The sequence below is a fragment of the Mytilus californianus genome, unplaced genomic scaffold, assembly GCF_021869535.1.
Source record: "Mytilus californianus isolate M0D057914Y unplaced genomic scaffold, xbMytCali1.0.p SCAF_6, whole genome shotgun sequence".
Classification (NCBI taxonomy): Eukaryota; Metazoa; Mollusca; class Bivalvia; order Mytilida; family Mytilidae; genus Mytilus; species Mytilus californianus.
Window position 1 is genome coordinate 8,760,010 of NW_026262712.1, and position 26,211 is coordinate 8,786,220.

At 31.8% G+C, this 26,211-nt stretch overlaps 1 protein-coding gene and 1 long non-coding RNA gene across 3 annotated transcripts; one reads left to right on the plus strand and one right to left on the minus strand.

The window, feature by feature from the left end:
* The first annotated feature begins 1,605 nt into the window (after positions 1-1,605).
* Positions 1,606-17,609, plus strand: LOC127706972 (uncharacterized). The gene is made up of 2 exons (XR_007984684.1): positions 1,606-1,735; positions 16,353-17,609. It is a non-coding gene; the product is annotated as an uncharacterized LOC127706972 (long non-coding RNA).
* Positions 8,795-14,183, minus strand: LOC127706966 (uncharacterized). 2 transcript variants are annotated; one of them, XM_052211709.1, is made up of 6 exons: positions 14,032-14,183; positions 12,924-13,099; positions 12,460-12,605; positions 12,023-12,242; positions 10,173-10,366; positions 8,795-9,928 (listed from the first exon to the last, which is right to left on the minus strand). In XM_052211709.1, exons 1-6 carry the CDS (start codon positions 14,136-14,138, stop codon positions 9,809-9,811), a joined length of 963 nt encoding a protein of 320 aa, XP_052067669.1. In that variant the 5' UTR covers positions 14,139-14,183; the 3' UTR covers positions 8,795-9,808. The 2 variants fall into 2 exon arrangements, with proteins under 2 accessions (XP_052067669.1, XP_052067670.1); XM_052211710.1 differs by lacking the exon at positions 14,032-14,183 and having other exon boundaries at positions 12,924-13,971.
* Positions 17,610-26,211: the final 8,602 nt, after the last annotated feature.

Consider the following 26,211-nt stretch of genomic DNA (forward strand, 5'->3'; position numbering starts at 1 on the left):
AAACACCTTTACTGAGGGTAATTAAACCTTATTAAGGTGCTTTTTAAACTTAATTTTCCTAAATTCCTAAAGAAAAAACTATATAGGTTTCATGGTTACATACAATAGTTATATAATTATCTTTTTAATGAGGTAACAACAGCCAAAAAATCACTGAAATTGTTTAACCTTATATTAGAAATATATCTATTCTTATTATAATTTGGGATATATTATATATAATATATATCAAAAGGGGATAAAAATATTAAAGAAATAGATAAAATTTTTCTTCTGATTAGTGGTAAAGTAAAAAGTAATACCTCCTGCTTGGGGCAAACTCATTAAAAAGATCACACCTGGTCAGAGAGTATTAATTTCTAATTAACATTCATTAAAAATTGCAACATCCTGTAAAACTTAAATCGCAAGGCCTTTTGAATTCACTAGATAAGTAATACACGAGTTTAAGAAAAAAGGGCTTTCTTTTTACCTGTAAAACACACATGTACTGAGGTAAATAAACCTTATTGAAGTGCTTCTTGTATGCCATGTCTTTAATTTTGTCAAAAGTTATTTAAATTTAATTGAAATAAATTTTTTCTGCAACTTTGGAACACATTTCCTTTTTTAAATGGTTATCAAGGATTGCTATGGAAGTTCTATTATCATGATTATATTAAATTCTTGGTTTTACAAAACAAAGGTGTTATTTTTAAAATTTATTAAGTTGCTTTATATACTATTTTAAATATATTTTGATAAAAAAAATGTTCACTGCATTATTAACTTAACTCAACTGACACCATAAATCTATACAAGGCTTAAGTAAATGGTGAAAATTGTCCAGTAACCATAAAATATATCTGAAACATTAAAAAAATTTGAATAACATAGAAAATATTAGTCACAATTCAGTTTTGAGATTATTTGATCAGTTTGTTTTATTTTTATTTTAAAGGTGATATATATATATGTAAGTGTTGATAAACATGGTGTTGAATTTATACTATGTTTATTGTGAAATTTTGGTTTCAATGCCATATTGAATACATTTTTAATTTCAAATTGTTGTTCAAATTTCTAGCCAGGGGAAATAGCTGTTAAAACAGTTCCTAAATTGATGAAATACAATAGATAGATAGAAACAAAAATTAGGTCTAGGTTGGTTAAGACTTGGTCGAGTATGGTTCAGACTAGGTCGAGTATGGTTCAGACTAGGTCGAGTATGGTTCAGACTAGGTCGAGCATGGTTCAGATTAGGTCGAGCATGGGTCAGACGAAAATAAAATGGGTAAGTACTGGTCGAGTACAAGTTCAGACTGTTAAGTATGGTTCAGACTACAGTCGAGTATTATCAAGTAAATTTCAGACCAATTCAGACTGGTCGAGTAAAAATCAGTACAGTCGAGTACAAATATAGGCCATTTCAGACTTTTACTGGTTTGTAGTGCATGCAAGTCATATATAAAAAGGGGACTCCAACCACATGTCCCTACACGTGACAAAAGCGTTAGTTGTCAAACAAAAGGCAGGTTCCATCCCCCGGAACACCCCCTTGATCCGCCACTGCTGTTTCAGATTTGGGAATGTATAGATGTTAAAGAGTAAATATTGTACGTTCGTTTTAGTGTTGCATTTTTTGGTTAATAGTTTTATCAAATCATTTTTGGTGGCAAAGACTGATTATACTATACAACAATTTTTTTTAATCTACTTTATCGAGGAACATAAGCTGGAACTCATACACTTGAAGGTAACCTTATTCTTGATCTTATTTGCTAAACTTTTTAACGATATATTTATTTTATAATTATATCACCATATTTTTGTAAATAAATTTATTAGTCAGACATTTGACCTAGATTTGATAGTTTACGCTGATGTAATTGTAAACATCAGTTATATAATCAAAATCCAGAAATATTGATAGAATACATATAAACAAATGAATAAAAGTCGAATAAGTCAATGACAGTAACCCAACTCCAATACAGTTTATATTTTTATAAATGCTACTGTTACAATAGGAATCACCCTTCATATTTTACGCGTCAGGTGGCGTTGTTGTTCCATAGGTGGTTAATCGGGCGTTTTAAACGCGTCAGACGCTTGAAACCAACGTAAACAAACAATGACACCAAGACATGAACATATATTTTAAGAACTTTCAAGCGTTGTAAAACCATAAAATGCCCCAAAGATGTTGTGTGCCTGGGTGTAAGGCTTCTGGGGGACATCGGTTTCCGAATGATCCGACAATGAGGATGAAATGGAGGGTTGCAATCAGGAGAACTGACGGTAAAACAAAGAAGTTGTGGAATCCTGGTCAACATGACGTGGTTTGCTATGACCATTTTCTTGCCACTGATTACCGAAGAACATTGTCAGGTTAGTTATACTAGATAAAGGATTGATATGACAGTAGTTTTTTTTGTATGAAATTTATAAACTTTTATTTTGTTACAAATTTTCAAAGTGTGTGATCTTTGACTTATAGTTATAGTATTGTCTATTGACATTGGTTTTTAATTTATATTTAATATTTTGTGCAATTTTTTTTATACAATGTGTACCCATCTTAGTGTTTTAGGTACTTTCCTTTAATTTATTATGTGTGTGTGTGGGTTTTTTGTGGCCTCTATATTATTAATATATCATATATTAATATAATACTATGAAAAATGTTTCAGTATGTACATTTTTTTTTTAAATGACTGATCGAAGGCAAAGTTTGATGTTTTCTGTAAACTTGTGCTCTATCATTAAGTGTAAAATAGGTTTGTTTCTTGGTTAAAAATCGAGAAAAGAAACTGAAATCAACTATGATTAAAAAATTCTTGTTATAAACATTCACAAATGGTAGTTTAATTTTTTGTCAAGCAGATACAAAAAATTCATAAGCAAAATAAATCATGTCTATCACAAAAAATGAAAGGATGTTTATTTCTTTTGATACAGCTTCATACTAGGTTTTCTTTTATACTTCACTCTAAGTCATTGTTTATTGTAAAACATCATACATGTTTATTTTGCACCTGAAACTGAATATCAAAATACAAATGAATACATGTACAAATGTATGTAATATTGTATTAATATTTCTTTTACCTTTTCATATTAATAAGAAGTGATGTTTTTATAAATATTGTTTGATAGTATAAAAAACACTGAAAATGGGTACACTTAAATATGTTTTTGTTTGCATGTTGCTTTGTGTTTTTTGTTTTCTTTCCCTAGGATAACCAAGAGGCAATGAAATCAACAGATCAAGGCTTCTAAAGAAAAATCTTATGAGCTGTTGGGAAGTTTATTTTTATTAGCTTTGTTTACTTCTATTTTAATCCTTAAATTTGAAAATTAATGATATATACAGTAACTGTACATGTAAAAATGTACTATCCATCTTCAATACAGCAAATCAACAACACAAGTAACCCAACACATCTAGTTGTCAACATACATACATGTACATACTGCTGTTTAACAATATACAATGCAAGTGTCTATACAATATCTGTATAATACAAGTATTTCAAGCTCAAAATTACCATGCAAAAAAAATGTAACGAAATATAAAATAAGCATAAGAGAAACTAAAAAAAAAAAATGCCATCTTCACATATTTCATCAAATATCTATAGTTGTTATATTCCATGTCATTTGGTCACTTGTACAGAGTTGTCTCATAGGCAATCATACCACATCTTCTTATTTTTATATAAACTTACACAAGCTCAAAGTACTTTTTAAATGTGTTGTTTCACAACTGCATTAACTCAAACCTGTAGCTTTAAAATGTAAAGAAAATGGATATGATGTTATTAAACAAATTCATTGTTTTTTTTTATGCAGGTGATCGCTGCAGACTTACAGAAAATGCTATTCCTTCTGTGTTCGAATTTAAGATGAAGACATGTTCTGAAGAGTCTCCAAGAGCAAAAAGATTTAAAAGTAGATCTGATACTTCATCAGCAACACCACACTTAATTAATGATGATTCTTTAGAGATCCAATATGAAACTGAAATTGAAACTACAAAAGAAGCTCAGGAGCCAGTTAAATTCAATCTTAATGAATCCTCACAGCAAAACCAAAGTATCCAAAGTGACATTCCATCATTTGGTAAATTTTCAATAGAATCGTTCAAAGAAGATAACAAAATTATCAACTATTACATTGGTTTTCAAAATTTTGACCATTACATGATGTTTTTTCATTGTCTTGGACCAAGTGCATTTAAACTTGATTTTAGGTGTAATTTACTCGATCCTATTGATCAACTTTTTATGACTTTAATCAAACTTAGACAAAACAAAGAGGATATTGAATTGTCAATGCTTTTTAAAGTATCACAATCCACAGTTTCTAGGATCATCATCACTTGGATTAATTACCTGTATTTTCAGCTTAAAGAAATTAACATTTGGCCTTCTAAAGAAATAATAAAAGAAACCATGCCTAGTGATTTCTCTAAAAAATTTCCCAAAACCAGAGTGATAATGGATGCTACAGAAATACCAATTGAAAGACCATCAAATGTAGAGTCACAGAGTGCAACTTGGTCAAATTACAAACACAAAAACACGCTAAAGACCATGATTGGATGCAGTCCACGAGGAGCTATAACTTTTATATCTGATTCATATGGCGGTTCTGCATCTGACAGACAAATAATTGAGAAGTCTAATTTACTTGACCCTGCATCGAAATCTTTTGAAAAAGGTGATGCCATTATGGCAGATAGGGGTATACTTGTACAGGATCTATTTGCAAATCAAGGGGTTCAAGTTAATATACCAAATTTCCTGAAAGGTAAATCCCAGTTGGATCCAGCTGAAGTTCTTCATGACCGAAGGGTAGCTTCAAAGCGTATACACATAGAGAGAGTTATAGGTTTAACAAAAAGTTTTAAAATATTAAAACATGGTATTTGTAAGTCAAAGCTGCAATTGGGTTCAAGAATAGTTTTTGTTTGTTTTGCAATTTCAAATTTCAGGAAGAATATTGTACATGGAAATGCTTGATGTTTTAAAAACACAATGTGACTTTATACATTTATTTCCCGTGCATCAGGGAGATATGAAGGTTTGTTCACTCAAGAATATTTATATCTCACGAGGGCTTTGCCCGAGAGAAATATGATTTTTCAAGGAGGGAACAAATCCTCATATCACCCGAATCCAAGGGAAATAAATGTTTTATTCCACTGCCTATGCTTTGTTTACTACATGTACATAAAATATTAGTTTGTATACATTTTTATTCCTTATCTGCTAAACAACACATATGCATTGATAAGGTCAAAAAAATAATATGTGTGTTTTCTACTACATCTTTGAAAAAAATTTGGTAAGAAGGTATGGATTTTTTTTTTATTTTATCCTTTTTTTTACATTCAGTCTATGGGAGAGACATTCTGACTTTAAAAGTGCTTATTGAAAATGACAAAAAAACTTTAGGGTAGGCTATTTTTGAGCTTAAAAAATAAGGAGGGTAGGGTAATGGGAAACACACGTCTTTTTTTATTTGTCCTAAACAGTCCGGATCAAAAGTTAATTATTAGTGTATTTGCTTTAGTGTCTGAAATAAATACAAACACGCTAATGATTTTTCCTATAGCTTTTTAACAAAAAAAGTTCAAATCGTTATGTCACACTATGTAGTCCTAACATTTCAGAGGGGAATATGAAGATTTGTTTAATGACGTGTGGGATAGTCTCAACCAATCAAATATTGAACTAACGTGTAAGCTGTTATATACAATTATAGCCTTTGTATGAGGTCGATACAAGGATATATTGACCTGAAAGAAATATATTGACTGAGGACAAAATCCGAGGTTGATATACTTATTTGGGATGATATATCCTGTATTGACCTCATACATGGGCTATAATTGTTATATTATTAATTTCCTACCAAATTTGTATCAAAATTGTCATTTGATTTTGTTGGAATTTTATAGATATCATATTGTCTCCTAGGCAATAACAACATATCAGATGTTATTTCATTTATTTTTATGTTTGTTTTTTTTTACATCGTATGTATAAATTGAAGATTTTTTTTCTTCAAATACTCGATCATAGATATTTTTTTATAAAATTTAAACAATATCATGAAATTCATTACATGACGTCACAAAGTATATCGGTTTTAGAGTATTCTAAAAATAACCGTGCAATATGTTTTTTGCTATGCAATATGCTTTTTGCTATCCGCCGTTTTCTACCTAGCTTCGAAAATATAGTTTAACATGTGACTATCCCTAAATGAATCAAATTAGTTAAAATATACGAATTAATAATATCAATATGTTTAAGCAGTGGAATAAAAGGATCTTCTTTTTATTGTACTATAAATTCTAATCATAAAATATGGTAATCTGAAAGGTAACCTTCTTCTGTACAAGAAGATGTGGTATGATTATGAATGAGACAATATCGACCAGAGACTAAATATCACATAAAGGCCTTCAAAATGAGAAAAACACATACCATAAAGTAAATAATATAACTATATTATAAAAAGCCCAACTTACAGGAGGTAAAATTATTCAAACAACTCAATACTGGTATATTTATCACTAAAGAAAAATTTATTATGATTTTTTTAATTGGCATCACTTTATTTGGTTTTAATAAATGAAAATTGTAAAGTTAAGTGTTTGAGATTCTAGCATGCAAAAATTAGTATTTACTGGTTACAAATATTGCGTGTTATAATAATTATCTTGCATCTCAAAACTGTTTAATACATACATATATATGTACTAAATAAATTGGATTATCAAATTAAAGAATTAGCTCTTCAATAATATAAGTAAATAATTTATTTCTTCTTTCATTATAAAGAGATATTTTGCTTGCTTCAGTAAGTCATTCTTAACCTTAAAAGTATAATGGGATAACAGTTCAATCAATTGAATTAAAAGAGTTATCTGTCCCTTTTTGAGAGATTTTTTTATCATTCCTGGTTGATTGTATAGGTAGATTTAACTTTAGATAAAGATATAAACCAGCATATTACAAAAAAACTTCAAAGAGATTTGTTAAAGGGGCATTTAATTTTCAAATCAAATCAATATATTAGAAAAATAATTTTATACATGTATCAAATTACAAATAAAATGACATTCCAAATTGAATAACTACTAGTTGTAATCAGTGAATATGTATTGATAAAATATTTATTTGTTTTAATTGTATTTCGTATGATTTTTACTACAAATTTACAATGTTGAAGCAACATATGGTCTGAAAACTCTTTGGTAAAATGACTCCAGTTTTGGAACAAGACAGTTATTACAATACTCCTCATTAAGGCTGATTTTTTGTACAAACAAATCACATAAGGTATAAACAACAAAGTAACATAGAGATCTTTTGGTGACAAAAAGCTGCCCTTGAATTTGATCATAATAATTACTGCTCTCTTTCAAAACAATATTGCCATTACTATCCATCTGTAAAAAATTGAAACTTGGACCAGGCTTAACATCTTCATTTCTTCCATTGTAGGGGCATTTAATTTCGACAATTGCTTTACCATCCTCTAAAATGGCATCAGGTGAAGCACCAAGGAAAGATTTATCAATACTGACATAAAAACCACATCTTTTAGCATTCACATTAAATTTTAAATTAAAAGCCTTCAATGCTTTAGCTTCATAGTTTTTGCCATGACTAAGTGCTTTGCTCTGAATATTTGAGCCATAAAAAAGTGAATGACAAAATTTGTTAGTGTTCCGTCTTGAAGTGACTTTACAAATCTCGCCGAAGGTAGATGCTGTGAGTCTCCATCTTCTTTCTTCTAACCACTTGGGACTGCAACTTTGTAGGCGGGAAGACCTCTCAATCAAATCTATATCTGATTGTGTAACCTATATGAAAACATAATATCATTCTGATTGATTGATTCTAATATCATGATCCTGTAAATTAAAAGAAGAAAAACTTTGAATAATTTAATTTAGTCCACTCCTTTTTGAAAATAATTGTTTATCCATGATTCCATATCTTTATCAAATTAAGGTAGCACTACAGTCTAACAATGATTTTTTGAAGATATTTTTTTTATCACATAATTTTGAATTAAGTATTATTCTGCACAGTTTGTAAAAATCCCAAAGTCATTATCATATCACAACAGGGAGTAAATTGATAATGAACTTATGTAAATGAAAGCACATGGTAATTAATCTAAATATATAGGCATTTGGGAGGGGCTAATATGTCAATCATCAGTTGATACTAGTGTCCAGCTGTTAATCCCTGACCACAAGATAAATATTGTGGTCTTATCTCATTGTATTGCAACAAAGGTAATTTATGTAACATGTTTATAAACAGAGAAAAAGAAATGAAAAGGAAAAAATCTAAAAGGAAGAAATCTACAAAAAATGAAAAAAAAATATGGAAAAGAGTGTGAAAGTATCTTTGAAAGCCTCTGACTGCCTGTATAAATTTCTTCTATTTGGTCTTCTACATTTAAATACAGTTTTTAGGCATTTTAACCGATTTTAAGTTTATGTGAAATTTTTCAATTCCATAAAACTCAAAAATCATGTGGGAGTGTCTTTTTTTAAAGAAGTGGATGGTCTTGGATCTTTTTATGAACATGTCTTTTGATGCACAATTTTAATGTTCTAGCTAATTTCAGTAATAGTATATTTCTTTTTAAAATACAAATGAAAATTATTCTTTATAGTGAGAATAATGATGTTAAATATTGATTACATGCAGCTGGTCAATCCTGTTATTCTCTTAGCTTAGACTGTCTGGACAGAGGCGAAGCTTTGTCTATTTTTAATTACTACATCACAGATATTGGTCAAATCTGTGACGTCAAACTCCCGCCAAATGCCAAGTTAGTGTTGCACAGTGCCACACATAATGCAAAATTTACAGCATTAGAGCATCAAAGAGACAAAGTGTGTGGTTCTATTGATAAAGTAATGGTGTCAGAATACTCCTGGGGTGTTCCCAGTGGATTTTTTTTTATTTATGTTGCATTTATAGGGGTTCTAAGGGGGAAATTCCATTTTAGGGTCATTTCTCAGAACAATTTTTCATGAGATTTGTGAGGTAAAACTAAAAATATAAACTTTATGGGTACCCCCTTTGGTTTGACTTTGATATATGTGATTAAAGGTAGTATTTTCTACAATACCGTGTCCCAGTTTTTGGATAATTTGTTTCTAAATGAATTTATAGGTCTCCAAAGATGAAAGGTGAAATGAGGTTTGGCACCCAGCAGTTAAATCAATATATCTTCTTACTGGAGGCATATATCAAAAATCTGAGACAAGGTTTTGCAGCTTGTATATGGTTGATTAAAGGGATGAAAACAAATTTTTACTACCATTTGACCTGAATGTGCCATTTCCATCCAAGTTGGAAGACCACTTTTTTGGCAATTGATGAGCTATATTTTGAGATTTATCATACCAAAAATAAATTTATCTTTGGATTCAGAAAGAGTAATATTTCAGCTTTAAAATGAGTTAAAGATTTTAAAAATCCATTGAGTGGTTTTGGAGTAATTAATCTTTAAAGACTGTTGGTTGGAGTCAGAAAATTCTGACTGTAGTGCTACCTTAAGACTTTAATCATTACCAAAGTAAAAATATCTAAAGCATTTTGAAGAACATAATAGGAAAGCTCAATGACAATATTAAAAACCCTCTCTTATTTTGTCGTGTTAAGCATTAGGTAAATTTATACAACAGATTAATGATTGATGAACTTCATGCATCCTTATGTCATTTTTCCTGGGTAACTTGCATTTACATTTTTAGTATATTTCTAGGACAAAGGGGGATAACTCAATTTTTTACCAAACTGTGATCCAAATTTATTGAACCAGTTTTTAATACCTTATTTGCTCTATCAACCGAATGCTCAGTAAAAGGCATGGGACAATAATCATGATCTTTGGCTGCTGCCTGAAAATAAATATAAAACAATGAAGTGATTTATGATATTAATGGAAGAAATGAATATTTATGAATTTATTTAATGTTGTTATGACTCATGAGGGTCAGTGTTTATGATATACATAGATTAATGAATTTACCAATATAGATATATATATATAATATATAATATGTTATTTTAATTGTATTGTTTATTCTGTTAAACTGTTTATGTTGATATATTTATACAATTATAATAAACAGTCACACTTACCTGAATATCAGCTTTTTCATACAAGTATCTAATTGATAAGTCCATTGATGATACACTGCAGAAGTTTGTTACAGTGTTTTTGATGTGGTCATTGTAACCTGGGCAGTTTCTGTATTTAATTGGTCTAGGATCAGCAAGATAAACTGGTGCCAGCTTTCTCTTAGTTGGCAACTTTTCTGCTTTCACTGGAGACCCTTAAAAGAACAGAAGTAAACTGCAAAGATGCATTTTACTATGCAACAAAAAATCTGGAAGTTACTTTTTATCTAGTTAATTGGTAGCATTTGTTATACAGTTTTTTTGTCTCGCCTTGGAGATTATTTGGCCCCGCCCCATCAGTCAAGGGCTATAGACTTTGAAACTTTTCATAGTTAACATGTATTAGTTTGTGATTAGGTCAATTTATGGGGAGGAACCACTAGTGGTAGGTCAATGATATTTGGTATGCAGTTGTATAAGCATTAGCATATTCATTTTTCATGGAGATTATTTGGCTCCGCCCCCTTAGTCATGGTCTATAGACTTTGAAAATTTTGCTAAGTTAACATGTTTTAGTTTGTGATTAGGTCAGTTCAAGGGGAACCATTAGTGGTAGGCCAATGTTAATTGGTGTTCAGTTGTATAAGCATTAGCACATCTCATTTCCATGGAGAATATTTGGCCCCGCCCCCTCAGTCATGGTCTATTTACTTTGAAACTTTTGCTTAGTTTACATGTATTAGTTTGTGATTAGATCAGTTTAAGATGAACTGCTAATGTTGAGTCAATGATATTTGGTACACAAATTTATTGGCATTTGCAAGTATCGTTTCCATGGAGATTATATAGCCCAACCCCTGATCATGGTTCATTGACTTTGAAACTTTAACATAGTTTACAAGTTAATGTTTGTGTTTAGGTTTGTTTAAGAACGACTTATAATAAGTCAATGGTATTTGGTATGCAGTTGTATTAGCATTGGCACATCTCATTCCATGGAGATTGTTTAGCCATGTACCTTCAGTCATGGTTCATCGACTTTGAATATTTGTATAACTTACATGTTAAAGTATTGCTATTTTAATTTCAACATTTGCATTATCAAAATTACAAAAAGGCGAGACATATCTCTGTGATAACAGTTTATTTTACCCAAACTATGAATACAGATTCATGTTGTGGTCCAGTTTGTAGTAACTGATGCTGATGTGTCAATGCATCTTGGTAAATACATTGTTGTCAGATGGTTGTCGTTTGTTGGTGTGGTTCATAGGTGTTACTTTTTTTATATAGATTATTAGACTGTTGGTTTTCCAGTTTGAAGAGTTTTACAATAGCCATTTTTGTGGCCATTTATAGCTTGCTGTTCCATGTGAGTCAAGACTCCATGTTGAAGACTTGTCTTTTGACCTATAATTATTAACTTTTATACATTGTGACCTGGATGGAGAATTGTCTCATTGACCATGTTGACACTCATACCACATCTTCTTATTTATACTGCAGATCTTAATTGGTCCTGAAGTAAGCTAGACCAAGGGAAATTATGTCAATCTAACCTACATTTCACAATTGAGTATCTGTGATGAAGTTCTGCTCAATACTTTATTCTACAGCATAAACTAAAGATGATATTTTTATAACACATGGTACAATGCTAGATCTGGTTCAGAGATTGTTAAGGTGTATTACCAATGTGGAAAAAGTTATAAAGTATGTAATTGAAATTTATAAAAGGGTAAGTTTTGGCAAATTTCTGGTGATTAATGAGATTTTTGCTTAAACTGTTTCGTCCCTGCCAAGGGTACTCGTCAGGTGGCTTTAGGCTACCACTACAGTTTTGCACTATGAAAATCACAAAAATTACATACCACTATATGATGATTTTGGCTTGGTAAACATCATTAAAGTGTCAGTACACGACCTTCCTGTATTTACATTGCCAGTTGCTATGAACTCACTAATCATTATTAGCACTGCTGCCACATGCTTGCAGGATCCATGTGGTCCCCTTCCAGCCGGACATTCACAATGTGAGTTCAGTGGATCACCAGAGCTCTTTTCAAGTTTCAACCTGTAGTTGTAAGTTACCTGAATACAAAATAAATTGTAAATTTGAAGGTAATAGAAACAGAAGCAATGAAATTTCATGTGTGATCTTTTGAAGTGAAGCTGACATTTAAAAAATAATGAATAACTAAAATGTAAAAATAAATGTATCTTTCAAAACTAATAATAAGTGAAGATTCATGATTACTAAATATTTCTCCACTAAGATAAAGATTAAGAGCAGAAAGTGTAATGATACCTTTTTCTTCATAGCTGCTCCTACCACACCACTAAGAAATATCCCATTATCATTTTTTAAAATAGAACACGCTAAAACTCTATGGCTTTCAAACATCAGTTGACCCTTTGTCATAGATTGCAGGTCACCACTATACACATTGTCCTCTAAAAGATAAAAATTATATTAATCAATTATAGGTATGTGTTGCTAGTCCCTAGTTTTCTATGTGAAGTTTTGTTATTGATGTTTATCCTTTTCTTTTTTTTTTAATTTATTTTTGTCCGTGGTATTTTTTTTTTACTTAAATGTATAACTTAAGAGTGTCCCTTTTGTGTCTTCCTTCTCTTTTAAATATTTAAATGTGAAGGTATAACAGTTATAATAATTAAGAAGCAAAAAGATTTTATAGGTACAAAAAAACACAGTTATTATAAATCAAGCATGAAGATCATAAATAAACAGGGTTAACAACATGTACTTACCTGCCATCCTATACAAGAAATAAGCCTCTATTTGCTCTCTTGATAATTTCGGCATGATGAGCTTGTGCTCCTTCTTCAACTGTTTAAACCCTGAAACAGGCCATTCTACCTCCAATGGCTCTGGAGCATGGATAACAGGATTTTTGAAATTCTGATTTTTATCATATGCTCTTAGTCTACAAAAGAAAATAAAAAATGTGTTTTTTGCAAATGAATTAAAAAAAAAAATAGAATGAAGTGTTCTCAAGTATACAATTACAAAATGATATTTGAGTATTCTAAAATTACATTTATTGAATTAAAATGTACAAGGCATTGGATAGTAATGTCTCATGGCATTAGCAATCATATCACATCTCCTTATTTTTGTTTAAAATGAATGTTTAAAAAGTATATAATGATGTGAAGTATTCGAGGAAATAAAAACAGTAAGTATAAATAAAGAATATGTTTGAGAAACATATTTTGGAAGAAACACATACATGTACATGTAGCTGGTGCTTATTCTCTACCAAATATATACAGGGAGCATAAATACTCACTGTAATTTTTATGACTGAGGGGACTGGATATTTGTTTGCAATTCTTTCCATGGCCAAAAATATGTATCGCCTATCACCTACCCAATTTTGCTATATATATATCCTATAAAAATCTTTTTTTTGCAGTACAATATTATGTTGAAGCTTATCTCCTTCACTGGCTTCAGAGCATTAACCAACACATATAGATCTATCACTTATCTTCTTTTTTTCTAGTGTATTTGTATTGTTCAGTCATTGGCTACTATTGATATGTACAAATATAATATTTTTTAGGTTTTATTAGATGGAAAAATATATAGCAACAAAAACATCATCAGTAAATAAAAACGTTTCTCAGCAATAACATAATCAAATACACAAACGAACCTGTGAAAATACTTTTTCTTTTGGTACCAAGTTGAATAATATTCGACAAGAAATTGCTTTAAAATATATCTTTGAAAAAACGTGATGTGGCATCATGTATGCATGTACATCATACTACATGTAATGGAAACCGGCAGACTTTAGCAGGGTATAAGGATCAATAAGATTCATTAAAAATACACATTATATTTAAAAACCTTTCAATAAGGTCTGCCTTTCTTCCTGTTCCAACTGCACCACGACTTGCCAGCTCATTCTTTAACTTTTTAAGAGGCCAGTACAAGTACTGGTCGTTGACGTCCATTTGTTTATCTAAGCGGTAAGCGTTTCCGTGAAATCAAGCGTCCAACTAACCACCTGTAGAACCGCAGCGCCGCCTCTCGTGAAAAGTCGTGAATGATTCCTTAGAGTTGACAGACTTTTTCTGTAAGAAAAAAATAAATCGAAAAATGAAAATGATTCAAAGTGAATAAATGTCTAGTTTATTTCTCTTTTAACAAAATTGTTATTGAATATGAAAATAAAACGTATGACATGTGTGGCATACGTCTTCAAAAGAGAAAAATTACGACACACATGCACTACATATCGAGGTCATAATTAATACATGTATGAGGGTGTGGATAGGGTTGACAGGATAGAGAATAATGGTAAAAAAAATATAAAGAATAGAGAAAAATGGACCAAACAAATAAAGAATAGAGAGTAATGGGGTGTTACAATATGAAAATAGAGAATAATGGGGAAAAAGTATAAAGAATAAAGAAAAATCACCTTCATTACCCGTAATAACTTAGAACAGAAGAGAAGTTATCTGCTTTCATGATTTCATATTCTAGTTTCAATCTTATTTGATTGCAATATCGAAAACTGCTTCAAACTTTAAGAGGAAAGAAAAAGGCAATGCATACATTTACACATTTACAATGAAAACAAAAGGGAGAGGAGTAGTTCTCAGATATCAAACTATATGCATTTACAATCCAGATGCGCTCCATGAAGTTGTGTGAATAAATGCAAGCTAACCTGAACTAAATTACCAGTAGATAGTATTAACGCTGAAAAATAATTCGATTTTATTGGTGACTCCATAGGCGCAGTTGAGTTCACAACAGGGTTTTAGGGATCTCGTATTGTTCAATCTTTAGTTTTCTGTGCAATTTTTTGTAATTGTTATATATATCTTTTCGTCGTTTTCTTTGTTTGCTTGGTTTTGTCTATTTTAGTTGGACATATGATTTTTTATTTTGTCTCTTTGGTATGTACCCCGTACATCCGAAGGACGATCTTGTTTAAAAAATTTAATGAGTAAGACACGTGGTATATATAATTTGTAATATAAAAAAAAATGATTGACAGCTTGAACTCATATTCGATACTGAGTGTGATATGAATAAGTGATATGAACATGCCTTAATTTGGTTGGTCTTTATATATCCTGCAATGCGTTACGGAAATTGCGATAACTCCATTGGCTATTCGTCAGGTCAATGGCAACTTTCAAAGGTCACATTTCAGCTTTGGCAACAGAAATTCATGATTTCTTAAAAATTATGCAAATTATTCAAAAAAAGTTTTTGTTTTCATTCGGAAGCGTACAAACATAGCATTTTACCCGTGATATATAACTCGAAAATATTCAATAACCCTATGACAACATGTTAAAGCGTGAAATTTGCTCGACTCAATTGTGATCGAAAACCCACATAAAATATTTGCTTACCTACTGCGCATGCGTAGTTTTCCATGTAATATTTTATTAGGCCCTATGTTTATTAAGTAGTTTATATAAAGCGCCTGCACATATTTGAAATGAATAATTAAATATCTAGGAAGACGTAGATTACCCCCCAAAAAATGTATACGGTATACCACAGAGTCACAACGTGCATTCATGCACAAAGAAAAATGAGCAGTGAGAGGCGTGATATAGAAAGAATTTCCAATTAAACTTCATTCAGGAAAAAAAAACGAAAACCTGCTCCTTTTCATTTAGGAGAACGAAACAAAATTCCAGGTCATTATCAATGTGCATTTTGCGCGGCAGTTGCCCATTTGACTAGGGTTAGGGGTTCATACAAACGTCATTGTGTTTGGCATTGATTATTTTTGCAAGTTTACTCGTATATACCTGAAAACTATAATATGGATACTGTCCAATCAAACAAATAGCGCACACCTCCCTTCATGACAAGCATCCAGAGAAAATAGTTAATCGACGAAAAGGTGTCCGCGGCGAATATGGGTCACGTACTCTGTATGTCTCAATATTAGCTTCAATTATCCATTTGAATATGTTTGTACATGTATATGATATTTTATAACACATAACAATATACTGCATGTGTTATTTTGTACTGAAATTATACCATTTCTGGATAGTGTTTTGAAATATTAGTCACCCTTTCATTCGATCATTATACAATTAAACGTCAAAGAGCTGTTTGAACTTCTACTTCATAATAACTCGGCATCATGGAGTACATATTACTTTTGATATTATAATGTTTCATTTTAGATGGCCGACAGTATTAAACAATCAGTTTATGGCCTGGAGCGACAATATTCTGAAGATTTTAGTTTAGAATCATTGCCATCCACTCCATCTATATCCGAAATTGTTTTAAGAATCATCGCTAAGACTATAATGTACAAAGGTCACTGTTACTTGGGACTACATGAGGAGACCGGGAGGATATACAGACCTATTCTAAGCACACAGCCGGGAACCTGTTGTTGGCCTTCAAGCAGAAATTTCAGTTTAAAAAAATCATACCGGTTTCATGTAATTTTCAATCCCGATCACCCTGTTGAGGACTTCTTCACTCCGCTTCCTCATAGATATGAAGACATGGTTGTTGCTTCATTTGTGACTGAGGAGGATAACGGATCATTTGATACTCAACGTCTTACGAAAACAGCAAAGCGTGATGTCAACGAAATATTTCCCGGAATTCAGGAAACAAGATACATAAATAAAAATGCTGACGCACGTTCAACGGGAATATTGAAATGTAGGTCTGAAAATGTTTCCATATATTTTAATGAATGGGAAAAGAGAAGATGCAGCATACAGATGGATTCCGGAAGTTACGAATTTCCCGTGACAGGGATTGACATGGAGAACATTCCGGACGAAAGCAATGATATTATTGTAGTCCTTGGGCTGGCTCGCCCCTACAACAAAGATGGCGAATACGTTCCTGCTCGATGTTACATTTTGGTCGTTGGTTTATTTATTCTGTAATAACACAATTGAGGTGTTCAAATCTTATGACATCGTATCAAAAGAATTGCTATATAGGCAAGAGTTTATATGGCAATAAATATTTGAATTGAATTATATTAATTATTAACTTTAAACTTAAAGTAACGCAAGAGGATGTTTTCACGAATTTATATTAATCGAGAAATAAGTGAAAACAAAATCTTCGGAAAATATGCAGTAGTATCTGTGAATTTAAGAAAAAACCCAAAAACTAGTAAACAATCAGTACTTCTCATATAACACCAGAGCTGTTCAAGGTCATAAATTCATTTATTTTAAAATTTACTCTTTGACCTGCTTTTTTATTATTACGATTGCTTTGTAATTTCTTTGCAAATGTTTCAGATTTAAATTGTTTGTTTTTGTATTTAATTTGAAAAAAGGAGATGGGGTTCTCCAGTTTATCTTGCTCGAAGAAAACTTAAATTACAACATTTTTCATTTTGTTTAACTTACTATGAATGTGTTTATACGACATAACTTAATATGCATTAAATCTACAATATAGTCGTCTAGTTTTTAGTCGGACTTTAATTTCACCGTTTCATATCTTCAACAGCATAACTTGTTTTAAACAGCTGGTTATTTCATTGAGACAACATCGAAGAAAAATGACGATTTCAGTGAATGTAGTTTCCTACTTACTAGTATAGCATACAACTAAAATAGATTAAAAATACTGTAATTGAAAGTCCTTTGAGCCTAAGAGTTAGGGTTAGTTTTGTATTTTCAAACACTGAAAATATAAAGATTCCATATCAAGAAAAAAAATATTTAACGTTTTCAATTTAAACTATAATATCCCAACTTCCTAATGCAAGTTGACCTTATATGTATTAGTACTATAGTTAACTTTGGGAACATTGCATAATAAGTTGCAGATGTTTTAATGTGGATTGACCTTAGATGTATTTTGCTGTCTTTTAATGTCCCCGTTGATCAAAAAGATCATCTGCAGCCGGTTGTACGAACGTGACATTAGCCTAATGGGTCATTAAGTCCTCATTAAGCTTTATGATGCATTAGGCTAATGAAGAATTAATGACTCATTAGACTAATGACTAAGTAAATCGAGATTCGGACGCACGAAGTATATACATTGTTATTACCGTTCAAAACGGTTCACCATTGTATCCATTATTGAAGGCCTTGGTGGGTTTACAGAATAGAGAATAAAAGATTTATTAAAAGAAATATTAAGAACAGATGATCACGGGGTTCTAAAATTAAAGAAAAGAGAATGGCGGAGAAAAAACATTGTTGAAGGCCGTACGGTGACCTATAGTTGTTAATTTCTGTGTCATTTGGTCTCTTGATAAGAGTTGTCTCATTGGCAATCATACCATATCTTCTTTTTTATAGAGTAAATAGAAAAATTCTAAATATTAAAAGAAATAATAATAAACCCCCCCATTATCGACGACTGGATGTTGTTGTAAGAATTAGAATATATGGTAGATGCAAATGGGAAAACTATCAAAATGAGACAAAAGAACAATTGAGGATGTTAACACTTATATGAAGCAAACGGTCTTCATTAATGAGCATGTCATATCGTATAGCTAGTGATGTTTTCTTTATAGTTTTATTGTTCTGTTGAATTGTTGCCCCATTAACGTATAATCATAACGAAATAACCTTTTAATCTATATGTATATTTATAAAAATGGAAAGGGTTGAGATCACAAAAAACTTGTAGTTAGTGCCTCATTTGTTGTGCCTTTCCAAAGTTTGGTCCCTGCTTGTGTTTATTTTGTTAACGAAAAGACAGGCAAAAGACACCAAATGGACATTCAACTCCTGGACCAGTCGAAAACAAACTGACAATGACATGGCCAAAAAAAGAAAACACGACAAACAACGGTACAAAAAACACAAGAAAGAAAACTAAACACTGAGCAACACAAACCCCACCGAAAACTCAAAATCTCGGTATGAATTTAGGTGCTCCGGGAGGTAAAGCAAATTGTGCTCCACATGTGGCACCCGTCGTGTTGCTCATGTTTCTTTCTTTGAGAATAGACAAAAAAAAAATAAAATAAAAAATGTATATATACCATGTATACATGGTTTCTGTGTTCTTTTATTGAAGAAATGTCCGATTTCTTTGTTGTTTTAAATTGTGTGTGTGTGTGTGTGTGTAATTAAGTGCCACTGTTTATGCTTCTTTATGCAATGTTCATGTATTTATATTAACTTGTGCTATCTTGAAATTACTACGTCTTTGTCAAATTCAACGGGGTTATGTTTCTTATGTATAGAAATCATAAACTAAAAAGCAAAACCCACCAGCTCTGCTACAGCCATAAAAAAACCAATGTTAATTATTTGTAGAAAAAAATAGTCAGTAAAATAAATACATATACAAATCTTATAGAAAGATTTTAAATAACAATCAGTCTATCAGTAAAGTGAGTAGATAACCGGCACAAAATCAATATATCAGTGAAGTGAGGAGAAAAACTGCAGACAATCAATCAATCAATAAAGTGAGTAGATAACAAGCAGGTAATCAATCTATCAGTTAAGTGAGTAGATAATTTGTAGGCTATAAATACATCAGTAAAATGTATATATAACCTACAGGAAATCAGTCAATGAAGTGAGTAGATAACCGGCAGACAATCAATCTATCAGTACAGTGAATAGATAACTGGCAGACAAATCAATCTATCAGTAAAGTGAGTAGATAACCGGCAGACAAATCAATCTATCAGTGAAGTGAGTAGATAACCTGTAGACAATCAATCTATCAGTACAGTGAGTAGATAACCTATAGATAATCAATATATCAGTACAGTGAGTAGATAACCTGTAGACAATCAATCTATCAGTGAAGTCAGTAGATAGCCTGTAGACAATCAATCTATCAGTGAAGTCAGTAGATAGCCTGTAGACAAATCAATCTATCAGTGAAGTCAGTAGATAACCGGCATACAAATCAATCTATCAGTGAAGTGAGTAAATAACCTGTAGACAATCAATCTATCAGTACAGTGAGTAGATAACCTATAGACAATCAATATATCAGTACAGTGAGTAGATAACCTGTAGACAATCAATCTATCAGTGAAGTCAGTAGATAGCCTGTAGACAATCAATCTATCAGTGAAGTGAGTAGATAACCTGTAGACAATCAATCTATCAGTGAAGTGAGTAGATAACCTACAGACGTTCTTGTACATACGGAATCATCTTTACAAGGAATTTATAGAAAGTATCTATTGCCATCGTTATAAGAGAAGCTTCTCTGCAGTTATTTGACATTCAGGAGATTCATTTACGTATTTCCTATTACTACAAGAGAAAAAATATAGATTTAAGCAAATATAATATACTTACCTGTTTTTGATAGACACACTATTTCTCAAGTTCAAGTTTAAATTCTTGATTGACTGTATTATGTTATTAGGATAAGAGTTGCAGTTAACATAACTCTGGTCAAAGAAGATGATCACATGTTGGAAGTGTGTCAATCTAATATAAAGACCTAATATGACGGAACGCCAATTTACTTCAGTCTGAAGAACGCCCCGTTTAATCATAAAGTACCTAGTGGATATAATTGAAGATAGTTTGATTAAAAAGAGAAAATAAATACAAGATCACACCTTTTTTGAAGAACAAAACATCGTTCAGCTGTATATTAAAGAACATAGAAACCAGAACAGAACGCCATTGAGCACCCACGGATTCAACTTTATATAAAAAAATATGTGGAATTCAACCTCAAGGTATAAAATTGGAGTGTACAATATCAGTAGTAACTATGATGTTTACGATTTTGACACAAACGTGAAGGCAACAGTTCATGTGCATAATACAAGTGTGAATTATGAAAATATATCACGTGGCATGTCACATGACGAATACGCGTCCACTAGTATGTATTTGATACTGATGTTCTTGGGTATTATCATTATATCCGGTTGCAGTGTATTTGCTATGAAAATTTTAACAAACATTAGACTTCGGGCTTCAAAGTATTAAATGTTCATGTATAGCCAATGATTTTCTTTTTGTAACAAGCAACATTTAGCTTCGGACAATCTGTGTATACGTGTATTAAGTGTCTGTAAACTACTTTTTATTATTTTGGAAAAGTCTTAAAACTCACGTGCATAGCCAATTGCTCTTAAAGGGCTTACATGATGGGGGGGGGGGGGGGGGGGGGGGGTCACGAAATATTTAGTTTTGTACAATCTGTGTATACGTGTATTACTTGTTTTGAAAACCCAGGAATGCTCGACTCTGGTTCAAACAAGGTGTGAGTTCAATTTTGGAAAATATTTTATACTTTGCTAATTTTACACTTTAATACTGAAATGAGTATAAATTTGAAGAAAAATGTTTACATGGTAAGTTGTATATGCAATGTAAGTAAAGTTATTTGTACTTCTGGATTCGTTTTCCATATCATTCCATACAATAGCAATTTACCTGTTATGCATGTTGACATTTGTTAATTTGTAAACAAATGATTTAGTGTTTGCAAAATGTTCTCATTGTAAATAATTATGCATTTTGTTGAATGAACTCCAATGCAACTCTGTCGTTGGTTTATCCAATCGACGTGTATGCATGATATCTCCTCTCATTCATGATAGAACGATTAAACACAAAATTTACAATAATTAGATTTGTTCTAACAGTGCGACAGTAATAGTGCTGACAGCTTCTTTAATGAAACCAATGAATTCAGATTTTTCACTTGAACTCTCGTTATGTAGGGAAATATAGTTTTATTTTGATGTTTTTTCGAAAATCATTAAAATTAGCAAGACGGACTGAAACCGAAAGAGAGAAAGATAACTATGTATTCATTATAAAAACCGCACAATGTACACAGCGGAACCTTTTACAAAGATAATTGACATATAGCTTTAATTAATATTATTGTACATAGGGACTTATCTTTACAAGGGATTTATAGAAAATTTGGAATAGAAGCTTGTCTAGTTATTTGACATTCAGGAGAATCATTTAATTTATACTTTTCCTATTATTACCAGAGAAATAATATAGATGTAAATAGCAAATATTAGTTGTTATTGGCTTTGAACTAGCTGCCAGTAACTGCGAGTACTCTCAGATCTGTACTTAGTGTCTTTTTGTTGTGGGGATGTATAAATACCCTGCCACTTCCACTCTGTGTTTTTGTTACATGTATTTCTGTTTGTAGCCATCTGATGAGTTAAGCCTTTTTCAACTGATTTTTATAGTTTGTTCTTATGTTGTACTGTTAAACCACTCTCCTAGGTTAGGAGAGGGTTGGGCGCCCGCTAACAGGTTTAACACCGCCACATTCTATATGTGCCTGTCCCAAGTCAGGAGCCTGTGATTGAGTGGTTATTGCTTGTTTCTGTTGATCATACGTGTTTTTGTTTATTGTTTTGTACAGTTCTTATATTGTTCTGTTGCACCACTGTCCCAGGATTAGGGAGAGGGTTGGGCGCCCGCTAATATGTTTAACCCCGCCACATTTTGTATGTACCTATTTCAAATCAGGAGCCTGTAATTCAGTGGTTGTCGTTTGTTTCTGTGTATCATATTTGTTTTTGGTTCATCATTTTGTACATAAATCAGGCCGATAGTTCTCTCGGTTGAATTATTTTACATTTGTCATTTCGGGGCCTATTATAGCTGACTATGCGGTATGGATTTTTCTCATTGTTTAAGGCCGTACGGTGACCTACAGTGGTTAATTTCTGTGTCATTTGGTCTCTTTTGGAGAGTTGTCTTGTTGGCAATTATACCACATCTTTTTATTTTTATATTAGCAGATTTTAATAGACAAACTATTTCGCAAGTTCAAATTTAAATTCTTCAGTGATTGACTGTATTATGTTATTCAGATTAGAACATGTTGGAGGGGGTTTGTATCAATCTAATATAAAGACCAAATATGACGGAACGCCAATTTACTTCATTATGAAGAACGCCCCATTTAATCATAAAATACCTAGTGGATTTAATTGAAGACAGTTTGATTAAAAAGAAAAATAGCCAAGATCATACTTTTTTTTGATTAACACAACATCGTTCAGCAGTATTTAAAAGATCACAGAAACCAGAACGCCATTGAGAACACAGAGGATTAAACTTTATAAAACAAGAATGTGTCCATAGTACACGGATGCCCCACTCGCACTATCATTTTCTATGCTCAGTGAACCGTGAAATTGGGGTCAAAACTCTAATTGGCATTAAAATAAGAAAGATCATATCATAGGAAACATGTGTACTAAGTTTCAAGTTGATTGGACTTCAACTTCAGCAAAAACTACCTTGATCAAAAACTTAACCTGACTTGACCAAAAACTTTTACCTGAAGCGGGACAGTTGGACGAACGAACGGACGGACGAACGAACGGACGCACAGACCAGAAAACATAATGCCCCTAGTACTATCGTAAGGGGGGGGGGGGGGTATACAAATATGTGGAACATAAGCTTAATGTACTATATTGGAGCGTACAATGTCAGAAGACACTATGATATTTACGACTTTTACATAAACGTTACAAATCAAGAATGAGATAATTAAAGTTGTTTCTTTCATATAACATAGAAACATACAAATACAATAAAGTACAACTTAATTGATTGGTTATCTGATGCAATTTGTTTTCAAATCAGAAATATCTAAAGTTAATCATTAGTCTTTAAAAGTAAGTTATGGTTATATGCAATTGTATGAACTATAATTATAATCATACAATATTCTAATCAGTGACCATTAGTCAGTGGCGGATCCAGGGAATTGGAACACCCCCCTTTTATGTTTGACAACTTATGTACTTTTGTATGGGGACATATGGTTGGAACCCTCTTGTTTAAGAGAAAAATACACACAGAAGGGTTTATGGAATCACTGATTTCGTATTAACTTTGTAAAAGCCAAGCTGGTTGGGGGGGAGGGTGGGGGGGGGGGGGGGGGGTGAGGCTAAGGGCGAAATGTAAGATCTTACTTTGCAATCATGGTTTGTATCTTGGGGGTTCTATGATTAAAATTATTCAACATTTAATGTTCAAACAATTTCATATCATCACTTACTTCTATAGACGAATGATTAACTTAGAATATTTCTGATTTGAAAAAAAATGCATCAGATTACCAATCAATAAAGTTGTACTTTATGCATTTGTATATTTCTATATTATATGATAGAACATAACAACTTTAATGAGTATGAATAATAAAATAGTGGGTTCGTCTACGAGTTGGTAAAACTACGAGTTGGTAGAAGTACGAGTTGATAAATATTGGGTACAAGCTGGTTAAGTACGAGTTGGGAAACGTACGAGTTGATATGGATCTACAGCAACCTCGTTCAAAATTTTTTGGAACTATTTCATTCTTGATTTGTAAATTGTTGATTTGTAACTAGTAGTTTTTCTTGAGAAACGGAACTTCTCATTGGCTGTCAGTGGTAGCAATTACATTGGCACATTTTCCAAAAACGTGACTCAAACCAAGAATTTACATTTCACATGCAGATGGAGAGTTTTAATATTTCGATTGAAATACAAATATACGTTCTAAACAAACATAGAAATTCTATTTTACAAATTAAGAAATTTATTACATTTTTGTAAATCATAGTTACGATTTAGAAATTTAATTGAACAAATAAAGAAATATCATTTCACAAAATAAGAAATGTAGAATTTCATGTAACAAACGAAGAAAATACGTTAACAAATTAAGAAATTGCATTTACACATTAAGAAGTTGAATTTCACAAATCAAGAAACGTAGAAATCATATAACGGATTGAAAAAATACATGTTACAAATTATGGAATTACTTTTTACAAATTAAGAAATTGCATTTTATCAATTAAGAAATGTATAATTATGGCGGATATTCCCTTCCATAAAGGCTTACTTGGATTCACCTTAAGCTAGGTATACCGGCAGTTAAACCCTTGCCAAAGCAGGGCGTCCGTTTAGTTGATCAGGATGTGTACATACAGCTACGTCCTTTCAAAATCGGGACGTTAAATATGATGCCTCGTGTAGAGAGTGTGGCTCTGTTCTGCTTTCTGAACGTTAAAGAAACCTTGCAACAACTTTTTGAGGGTTCAATTTTTGGCATGTTGCAAGGCAAAATGTCTGTCCCTATCCAACATACCATTGTTTTTCAGTGGCAGTCGAAATTTCCCGCCCATCATCCCTGTCGACCCATCCCTACCCCAACCCCTTGCAGAACCTACTTATTGAAATTAATAATAGTGTCACGCCTCGAATATGCATGAAATATAATTACACATAAAGAAGTTGACTTTCACAAATCAAGAAACGTAGAAATCATATAACGGATTGAAAAAATACATGTTACAAATTAAGAAATTACATTTTACAAATTAAGAAATTACATTTTATCAATTAAGAAATGTATAATTATGGCGGTTATGCAAGCCAAAATCATTTTGAATATAGCTATCAGAAGAAGCGCCGACACAGGATCTGTATTTCATTCACATTGAGCCAATAACGTGGTTGATGCCTATCCTATCAATATAGCAGTATAGATAGGTTTTTCAATCAATTCGATTGAATTACAGAAGCTGTGTAGAAGTACATGTATCTTGAAATACTCTGTTCTACTTTCTGATTTGATCATTGCGTCAAACAATTCCCGCCTCAAAATTTGTGGAGATATGTAACATTATGATAAATCCCGAGAGTCCCGAAAAGGTCTTCAGAACAGAAAGTACTAGTAACAAGAATATGAGACACCATGCCCAACTCGCACTATGAAATGTCAAGATCATGTGACTGCAACTTCAGGAGAAACTACCTTTACCAAAAACTTTAACTCGTATTTTTTGCATAAATTAAAAAAAGGTGACCTCAAAATGAACATATGTACTCAGATTCTAGTTGATGTGACCACTTGAACTTCATGGTGAACTACTTTCACCAAAAACTTTGACCCGAGAATGCATTAATTTCACACCATCACATGACTTTATTCTTGAACAATGAAATAGGCGTAATTTGTCATATATATTAAAAAGGGTCAACCATAATGATCATGTGTACTAGGTTTCAAGTTTATGTGACCTCAACCTCATACTAAACTACCTTAACCAAAGACTTT